The 9,991-nt window shown below is 38.4% G+C and overlaps 1 protein-coding gene across 1 annotated transcript; it reads left to right on the top strand.

The window, feature by feature from the left end:
• The first annotated feature begins 7,383 nt into the window (after positions 1-7,383).
• LOC136206114 (fasciclin-like arabinogalactan protein 10) lies at positions 7,384-8,841 on the top strand. The gene has a single exon (XM_065997040.1). It carries the CDS (start codon positions 7,445-7,447, stop codon positions 8,720-8,722), a length of 1,278 nt encoding a protein of 425 aa, XP_065853112.1. The 5' UTR covers positions 7,384-7,444; the 3' UTR covers positions 8,723-8,841.
• The last annotated feature ends 1,150 nt before the right edge of the window (positions 8,842-9,991 follow it).

Below are 9,991 nucleotides of genomic sequence, written 5' to 3'. Positions count from 1 at the left end.
AAGAGGAGAAGGGATGAGAAGGAGATGGAAGGGGATCCGGCAGAGGCAAAATTGGTAGGAACTTCTATTCCAGATTCGGATAAGGGGATTCCTAAAGGAATTTTTTTGGCGAGCCCTTGTGCACAGGGCCACCAGATAGAATGAGTTGTTTAAGCTGGAACTGTCGTGGTCTGGGAAACCATCGGGCAGTTCGTGCCTTGAAGGAGGTAGTTTCTTCCCAATGTCTGGATATTATTTTTCTAATGGAAACATTGGTAAAGGATCATCAGATAATTACTATAAAACAACAACTGAAGTATGAGGGGGCCTTCTCTATGAACAAAAGAGGGCGGAGTGGTGGTTTAGCATTACTGTGGAAAGTAGAGGTTCAGGCTATGGTCAAAAGCTATTCGGAGCATCACATTGATGTGCTAATTGGTGATGCTTTGTTTGGGGACTGGAGGATGGTGGGCTTTTATGGTCTAGGAGACCGTAATAGACATGCTGAATCTTGGGAGTTACTGAGGCGAATTGTTGGCGAGTCACATCTTCCATGGGTGGTTGTAGGGGATTTTAACTGCATTCTGCGGGCAGCAGAAAAGCTTGGGGGAGCTGTTTTCCCCATTTACTTGATGCATGATTTTTGTAGAACATTTGAGGAGTGTGGGCTATCAGAACTATAATTAAAAGGTAGCTATTTCACTTGGGAAAGAGGGAGGGGAACTGAGGCTTGGGTGAGAAAAAAGTAGGACATAGTTTTTGCCTTGACTGAGTGGTTGGGTCGATTTTCTAATTACTAATTTAAAACTTGCATGACAAGCTACTCTGACCATCTTCCTCTTTTGCTTAGACTAGAGCAAACAGAATCACATAAACGAATGGAAAGGTTCTACATTGAAGATAGTTGGCTAAAGGAGAATGTGTTTACTAAGTTGGTGACGCGGGTGTGGGTGGGGCAGGATTGCAGACTCATGCCGGAGAAGTTGAAGGAGTGTGTGAGAAAAATGGTTGATCGGGGCCAAAATTTCAATGTGTGCTTTCAGAGCCAGATTAGGAAATGGAGACGGCAAATGGAATCTCTAGATGGGAAAAAGGGATGGGACTCCAATTGCCCAATCTTTCTTTGCCAAAAGAAAACTCAATGAAGTGTCGGAAGCAGAGGAGAGGTTCTGGAAGTAGAGGGCTAAGATCTTTTGGCTGACAGAGGGAGATAGAAATACTCAATTTTTTCATGCTTGTGTGAAAGCAAGGAGACAGCAGAATCGCATTGCATCCTTTTGTGATGAAGTGGGGGAAATTGTTGATAAACAGAATGATATGTTGAGTTTTGCATAATAGTATTTTCAATCAGTCTTCACAGAAACTGGCATGACCGGGTCGGATACAATGAATGTTATTGAAGCAGTAATCGACACAGCGACAAACGAAATGCTTACAGCTCCTTTTGAGATAGAGGAATTCACGAATGCCCTGTTCTCCATGAGCCCAAACAAATCCCATGGCCCTGATGGGCTAAATCCAGGCTTCTTCCAATCCTTTTGGAATACAATAGGAAGGGAACTGGGAACAGCCTGTGCGAAATGGTTAAGTGATGGGCAATTCCCACAGGGTCTAAATGACACTACAATTGTGCTTATCCCTAAAATTGAGAATCCAAGAATGCTTAAGGATTTTCGGTCGATCTCCCTGTGTAATGTGCTGTACAAAATTGTTTTCAAGGCCTTGGCTAACTGGTTGAAGGGTGTTTTGCCACAAGTAATTGGGGAAACTAAATCTGCTTTTGTCCCTGGAAGGTCAACAATTGACAATGTGCAGGTGACCTTTGAAATCATTCATTTTATGAAAAGGCAGAATAGGGGAACCTTTGTGCAGGCTGCTCTGAAAATTGATATCAGCAAAGCCTATGATAGGGTGGACTGGAATTTCTTGAAATTGGTGATGGTTCGCATGGGTTTTCATGAGACCTGGATCAGATGGATAATGCTTTGTATAACAATGGTTAGGTATAAGGTGTCAGTGAATGGAGAATGTTCTAATCAAATTGTCCCTGGCAGGGGACTCAGGCAAGGCGGTCCACTTTCTCCCTACCTGTTCATACTATGTGCTGAAGTTCTCTCTAAATTGATAGCAAAGGCTGAAAGTGAGGGTTTAATTTTAAGGTGTAGAATCTGCAGAAGGGCACCTTCGGTAACAAACTTATTCTTCGCTGATGACAGTTTTTTTTCTTCAGAGCAACAAAAAATGAAGCTAGAAAGGTAAAGAGCATATTGTCCAAATACGAGATGACTTAAGGTCAGACTGTGAATTTGAGAAAGTCGGGTATCTTCTTTAGTGCGAATGTCACAACTACTTTGCAGGACAAGCTCAAAGGAATATTGATGGTTGATACACCTCTGGATACGGTTCGATATTTGGGCTTGCCTTCACTAATTGGGCGATCCAAGAAGAGGATTTTTAGCTTTCTAGTTGATAGGCTGAGGAAAAAATTTGGAGTTTGGAGCTTTCAATTCTTATCCCAGGAAGGCAATGAGGTGTTGCTAAAGTCAGTGGCACAGGCTCTACCTACCTTCTGTATGAGTACGTTCCTCTTAACTTTATCTATTTGTGATGAACTGCAAAAAATGATTAACTCTTTTTGGTGGGGTATGAAACCTGATGGGAAAAAAAAGCATCCATTGGTCTGATTAGGCCAAACTATGCCACCCTAAAGACTTAGGGGGTATGGGTTTTAAAGATTTGCATTTGTTCAATTTGGCCCTTTTAGGTAAGCAGGGGTGGAAATTAGTACATGATCCAAAAACTTTAGTGAGTAAAATGTTCAAAGCGAAATATTTCCCGTGGGAAGACTTGCTTTTCTCTGAATTAGGCAATAATCCTAGTATGGTTTGGAGAAGTATTTGGAGTGGTCTGGATATACTTAGAAAACTGATAATGTGGAAGGTGGGAGATGGTAGTTCAATTAGAGTTTGGAAGGATGCATGAGTACCAAAACTGAGCGAGTTTTGCATAAATTCCTTTATAGTCCCTAGATTGCAAGATCTAAGAGTTGCCGATTTGTTACTTGAAAATGGGAGGGGATGGGATGTGGATAAACTGAAGGGGTGCTTTAGTGAGGTTGAAGTGAATGCTATTTGTGACCTTATCTTGTCTTTCACTGTCAGTGAGGATAGAAGAGTCTAGAACTGGTCTAAAATTGGTTTTTACAATGTGCATTCCGGTTATATTGTTGGGTTGGAGGTGGAAGAGGAGAGGTTAGTGAATGAGGGATGGAAGATGATTTGGAGTCTGAATATGCCCTCTAAACTGAAGCTATTCATATGGCATATTTGCTCGGGCAGCCTACCCATTCGGGCTAAACTGGCCCAACGACGCGTACCAATCACAATTGAATGCCTTATGTGTGTGGATCAGGATGAAACGGATAACCATTTATTTATCGATTGCTGTTTTGCAGGTGATATTTGGTGAATAGCAGGCCTCCCAATCCCACAAACTAACGGGATGAATTTTGCAGATTGGTTATTGTAGGCAATTTACGGTCCGAATCTGGAGTTCATTGACAGACTCTGCTGTGCTTTAAAGACCATTTGGGATCACCGTAACAAAGTCCTTTGGCAATTGACATGGTGGCCGATGGACGTTAGCTGGCAACACAGCATCGATGAACTACGGGATTGGCGGGCTTACCAACAGAATTCAAAGAATAAGCCCAGGGTGAATTCTGGATTTCCACCGGATAGCAGACAACGACGTCACCATGGAACCAGCGCACCATCTGTCCCGACTGCGGAAACAGCATCGCATGCACCACCGGACGAAGTTGCGTCGTCCTCCATGTTTGCAGCCGCGTCATCTGGATCATCCTCTGTCGTAGTAGCAGCAGCGGTGCAAACAGCGCGTGACTGGTCCGACTGTATCTGAACGAAACCGTGCAAACAATGATCTTAACCAGGTTCGGGAAAGGGTAAAATGGAAGCCACCGGAAAGGGGGTAAGTGAAGTGCAATATCGAAGGTGTTATCTTTAAGGAAACTGGTAGCTGCGGGATGGGAGTAGTGATCAAAGATGACACATGTACCTTTCTGTTTTGTAGCAACAGTTGCAATGCTAGTATTAGAGCACCTAAGGTGGTTGAGGCATCAGCTTTACGCACGAGCATGATCTGGCTTGCTTTTATGCGCTATACACATGTCGAATTTGAATCAGATGCCAAACTTGTTATTGATGAAATTCTTTCCAATAAAAAGGATATCTCAGAATTTGGAATGCTCATTCATGATTGTTGAGTTATCCTTGAATCTAATCCTACTTTCTCAGTATTGTTTGTTAGTCGGTTAGCGAATATGGCTGCTCATTTGGTAGCTAGGCAGGCCTATTCCAATGGTAGCGATTTTTTTGTCTTTTGTTGTGCCAGACAATGTTGTCAGGCTTGGACCGGTCCGACCGGTCGAACTAGGAACCGGCGAGGAAGCCGGTCCGAGTATATTGATGTGCAAAAAACCGGAGAGACCCGGGATTAGATCGGGAACCGGCAGGCAGACCGGGAACTGGTGCGACCCCGGGTCTCTCGTGGCTGACGGGAACAAAAAAAATGGGCGGGGTTTCTGAAGGGAAAATGGGCTGGGTTGGGTTGGTAAATTTCATTTTTAGGCGGGCTGAGCTGTTTGAATTTATTCAGGCGGTTAGTTTGAGAATAATTAGGCGGGGAAAAAAATGTAAATAGCAAAAAGTCCCCAAGTAATTGTAGCTTATCACGGTCCAGCATTCGCGTCGCCCACGTCGTGCGAGTGCACCCCTAACCCGACAGTTATTTGATTGCACCCCCTGCGCGTGAGAGAGCCTTTTCCCTAGTAATTGGTTAAATGCTTGTAAAGCCTATTTACTTATAAACTAGTTAAGGTTCTTCTTTCTTTTCTATGTGGGATGTGAATGCTTCATTCCATTTTATCTTCTTTCAAACCATTTCAAGTCATTCATTTTGAGCATCAATTTCTCATTCATTATTTGTCCATTTTAAATTTATAATATATTTTTAAAAAGATCTTATGACATAGAATACGTTGATATATTTCAATTTATTCTGAACTTAATTTATTCATTATATATTTAAGACTCAAATTAATAAAAAAAATAACAAACCAAAAGTTGTTTATAATTTATTTTAGATATATATAATGTATAAAAAATAATTTTAAATTAATTATATATACTTAATATATATAAATATTATTTATTTATTTATTACGTCATCCGACCAATCCGAGCTATTCGGTCCGATCAAGTGACCCGTGATCCAATCATCAATCCGGTTTGATGTCCGGTCCGGTTCTGATAACATTGGTGCCAGATTAGCTATCTAACGCTATTTTTGAAGATGTAAATCTCATTCATCTATGAAATGCACTATTTTGGGTTTTAAAAAATAAAATAAAATTACAAGTATAACATAAAAGTAGTAAAGAATAAAACTACACATACATATGAGCTAAGTCTAATACATGGTCCACAAGGGCAATAAAGTGACTATTAAAGCAAAAAAAAAAAACCATTAAAAGTACATCGAACATAAACAACAGTTAAAACATATATTTATCGTAACTCCAAAATCATCGTGAAGCAACCGTAGTCCAATTTTCATCATTTGCACCATTATGAACCTTCGGATCTAAGTTATTCTTTTACAACCACGTAGATCCAGTGATCTACCAATAAGATCTACTGTTTCTGCCCTTTCTAAAACAAAAAAGGTTACAAAAACAAAGATTATAATCAAGAGACACAGTTCAAACGAATCCAGAGCTCCGATAACATATATAGGATCCAACTAAAATAATCGACACAAATAAGAGGGAAAACTACTAACAAAAAAAAATGGTGGGAGGATTCATTCTTCCTCCTCAACTAGATGGTAGCAATTCGAAAGTGAATGGACTCCAAAACAGAAAGAAAATCGAACCAAGTTTGCTCACGAGCGTGTTCATTATATTATAATCGAACTTGCTCATGAGTTTGTATTTCAATTACAAAATTCAACGTGATCAATATATGATAGAAGATAAATTTTTCTAAGTTTGTTTAAAACGACATACTCTTATAATTGACAAATTGATTATAAACCACTCAAATGGTAATATGTATATCTACAAAAAAGAATGAGCGAGTTCTATTTAGAAAAAGCTTATTTACGTATACATGTGTAAAATTAGGTTTTCTAACGAACCAATCATGTATTCGACAAAATAAATATCTATAAAAACTGAAATAGATATTTTACAAAATGAATAAACGTTGAAATTGTTCTCCAAAGTTGGCATGGAGGCAATTTAACCCAAATTAATTTTTTTGGGTATCAATTCAACTTTTAAAGTTGGCCAATTACAAGATCAAATCAATCTTCGAAATATACTATATTTTTTATACCTAAACTTTATTATATTTATATTTTAATACTTAAAATCTATTTTTTATACTTAAAATCCATATATTATATGCAGCCGCATAATGTTTGGTATCCGCACATTATGTAACTAATCAAATTAACTAATTTAAAGTAATCAATTAATATCTAATGTAATCAGATAATAATTAACACTATTTATTAAAATTGCCATTATATTTTAAAAAATGATTTGGTAAGGTTAATTTAACATTTTAGATAAATTTTAAGAAGTGGGTTGATCACAAATTGATTTCAGTGCCAATTTTGAGTGACAAGTTGAAACTTTATTCATTACAAAATTCTATTATATGGAAAATAGGTAAATTACACTTATGGACACTGAAGTTTACTTATTTTCACATTATGGTCTCTGAACTTCATTTCTTTCCAATATGGCTACTGAATTTTACATTTTTTAACACAAGTGGCCACTCAACGCCTCAAAACGGCCGTTGACGGCTAAAAATAAAAAATCTAAAGCGTTAATAATATTTTAAGAAACTTTAATTCTCGAAAATTTTTGTTTTGAGGTCATTTAGATGTTGTTTGGTTGGGAGAGAGAAAGTGGATTTTTAGAGAGAGAAAGCTCAAAAAAATGTGATTTTCGAAAATAAAAAATGTGGTTTCATGGTAAATATCATTCTGAACAACTTTAATTCTTGAATATTTTCATTTTGAGGTCGTCAACGATCATTTTGAGAAGTTAGTTAAAATTGAGTGGTCATCGGTGTTAAAAAGCGTAAAGTTTAGTGGCCATGCTGGAAAGAAATAAAGTTTAGTGGCCATAATGTGAAAATGGGTAAAGTTCAGTGGCCATGTGTGTAATTTACCCTATGAAAAATAAATATAAAAAATGTAGGAGGGCAATTTCGTCATTACGTACCATAGCATTTTCCAGCTGTGAGCAAAGCAAAAGAATCGACACCTCACGTGGCTCCCAAACCATTCTTAGAAATAAAAATCCCCTCTCTGATCTCTTCACTCTTTACTCTTCTCTTCCTCACTTCACTCCAAAAAAAAATCCGCTATGGCAGCACCTCTCACTTCTCTCCTCCTCTTCTCCTTCTCCTTCTTCTTCTTCACCATTTCCGCCCACAACATCACCGCCATTCTCTCCGGCTTCCCTGACTACTCCGAATTCAACAAATACCTCAGTCAAACCAAGCTCGACGATGAAATCAACAGCCGTACAACCATCACCGTCCTTGCTCTCAACAATGGCGCCATGTCTGCTCTCGCCGGTAAACATCCTCTCTCCGTCATAAAAAACGCTCTCAGTCTCCTCGTCGTCCTCGACTACTACGATCCTACTAAACTTCATCAGATCTCTAAAGGTACTACTCTCTCCACTACTCTTTACCAAACCACCGGTAACGCTCCCGGTAATTTAGGCTTCGTCAATATCACCGATCTCCATGGCGGTAAAATCGGCTTCGGATCTGCCGCTCCTGGATCCAAGCTCGATTCTAGTTACACTAAATCTGTTAAACAGATTCCGTATAATATCTCTATTCTCGAGATCAGCGCTCCGATTATTGCTCCCGGGATCTTATCTGCGCCGGCTCCGTCGGCTTCCGATGTTAATATCACCGGGTTGCTTGTGAAGGCTGGATGTAAGACTTTCGCCGGTTTGCTTCAGTCGAGCGGCGTGATTAAGACGTTTCAGACTGCGGCGGAGAAAGGATTGACGATCTTTGCACCTAACGATGAGGCGTTTAAAGCTGCCGGAGTTCCTGATCTGAGTAAACTCACTAATGCTGAACTCGTTTCTCTGTTACAGTACCATGCGTCTCCTGGATACAGTCCTAAAGGTACATTGAAGACTACTAAAGATCCGATCTCTACATTGGCAACTAACGGCGCCGGAAAGTACGATATGACAGTCTCAAGCGCCGGCGACGATGTTACTCTCCACACTGGAGTCGGTTCATCTAGAGTCGCCGACGTCGTTTTGGATAGTACTCCATTTGTTATTTTAACCGTTGACAGTGTGCTTCTACCTCAAGAACTGTTCGGTAAATCTCCATCTCCGGCACCAGCTCCGGAGCCGGTGAGCGCTCCTTCTCCTACTCCAGTTGCCACCCCGGGTCCAGCTCCGGCCAGTGTTGAGGCACCATCTCCCTCACTAGCTTCTCCACCTGCACCGCCAGTGGATACGCCGGAAGGTTCACCGTCAGATGCTCCGGCTGACTCGGCGAACAGCTCAACAGATGATAACGCAGGAGTCCACGTGAGTGCGCCTGGATTGATAGCAACACTGGTCAGTGTTTCTGCCACTGTAATTTGTTCCATTCTTTTGTCCTGAATGGTAATTTGTAATTTGTAGTTTTATTTTTTTTTTTTGTATTTTATTCACTATTTTGGATATTGAGGTGTAATTTCGTTTATTTTTAGTTTATTATGATTTTTGATTGGTTGGGGTGATGTGAGCTGGCTGCGCATTTTAGCTGCCGACACTAGTGCTTTTTCTTTTAATCTTTTTTTCATGTGAGATCTGTCTGGATTTGTGGAGCTACTGTAATAGAAGCGCATGAAATTGTTGTAATTAGCTGTGAGGCACGTGGAGAGAGGGAGAACTGTGGGTTCCACCATTTATTTTGTGGGGACCACTATGGATTTGATTAGTGTTTTTTGGTGCGGAAAATGGTTGATTTTTCTTATCTTCTCTAACGGACGGAACATGCTCGAACTATGCTTTAAAAAGGAAAATTAAAGACATGTTTCTCTTATTTACAAATTACTAAATGGACTTCACGAAATACACATTCAAATTCAAATTTTTGGATGGATTAGGGTTTAACTACTAATACGAAATTACACGAATTTTATTATATGTAAATATGATTCAAATCTTTTTATAGGTTATCAGTAATAGATAGTAAATTGAAACTTTTTTATAGATACAGTAAATTACATGTAGTCACATGTGACTACTAAGTAAACGTATTACTTATATATTTCACAAAATAAAAGCTATATTTATTTTTGTTTTTAATAAAACTAGTCGAAAACCCGTGCAATGCACGGGGTATGAAATTTTTATATAATTTAGATAGATAAATAAATAAATTGACATATTTACTTTTAAATAATTTTATATCATGCTATAAAAAAATTTATATTATGTATATTTGAAATTAATATATATATATTCATGATAATTCAAATTAAATTAATTTTAAAAATAATTGACTACTTTTTTTTTTATAGTATTTTAACTAAAGATGAATGATTTATTTATTTTTACAAAATTCAATGATTTGTACTTTTTAGGAATTTTAATACATTTTCATATTCCAAATATTCTATGAAAATAATAATAATAATAAAATAACAGATTAATTAAGAAATATATTAGAATATAATAAAAAAACAAAAAATTAAATTAAACTATAATTAAAATTAAATATTATATTTACGATACAAAAGAATGATAACTTGCTGGATCCGATTAGATGATCTCCACCGTAGTTACCTGCAAAACAGAACCGGAGATCTCTCCGACGATCAAGTCAGTTTTTGTAGGAGGGTTGGTAAATTGATAATAGTATTGCGGGGAAAAATGTGAACGTAC

This window comes from Euphorbia lathyris, chromosome 9, assembly GCF_963576675.1.
Source record: "Euphorbia lathyris chromosome 9, ddEupLath1.1, whole genome shotgun sequence".
Taxonomy (NCBI): domain Eukaryota; kingdom Viridiplantae; phylum Streptophyta; class Magnoliopsida; order Malpighiales; family Euphorbiaceae; genus Euphorbia; species Euphorbia lathyris.
Note: the sequence above shows the minus strand (reverse complement) of the source record. Positions and strands in the feature narration are given on the sequence as shown.

Excerpts from the sequence above, each read along its gene's own strand:
- LOC136206114 (XM_065997040.1), top strand. The coding sequence starts at position 7,445 with ATGGCAGCACCTCTCACTTCTCTCCTCCTCTTCTCCTTCTCCTTCTTC.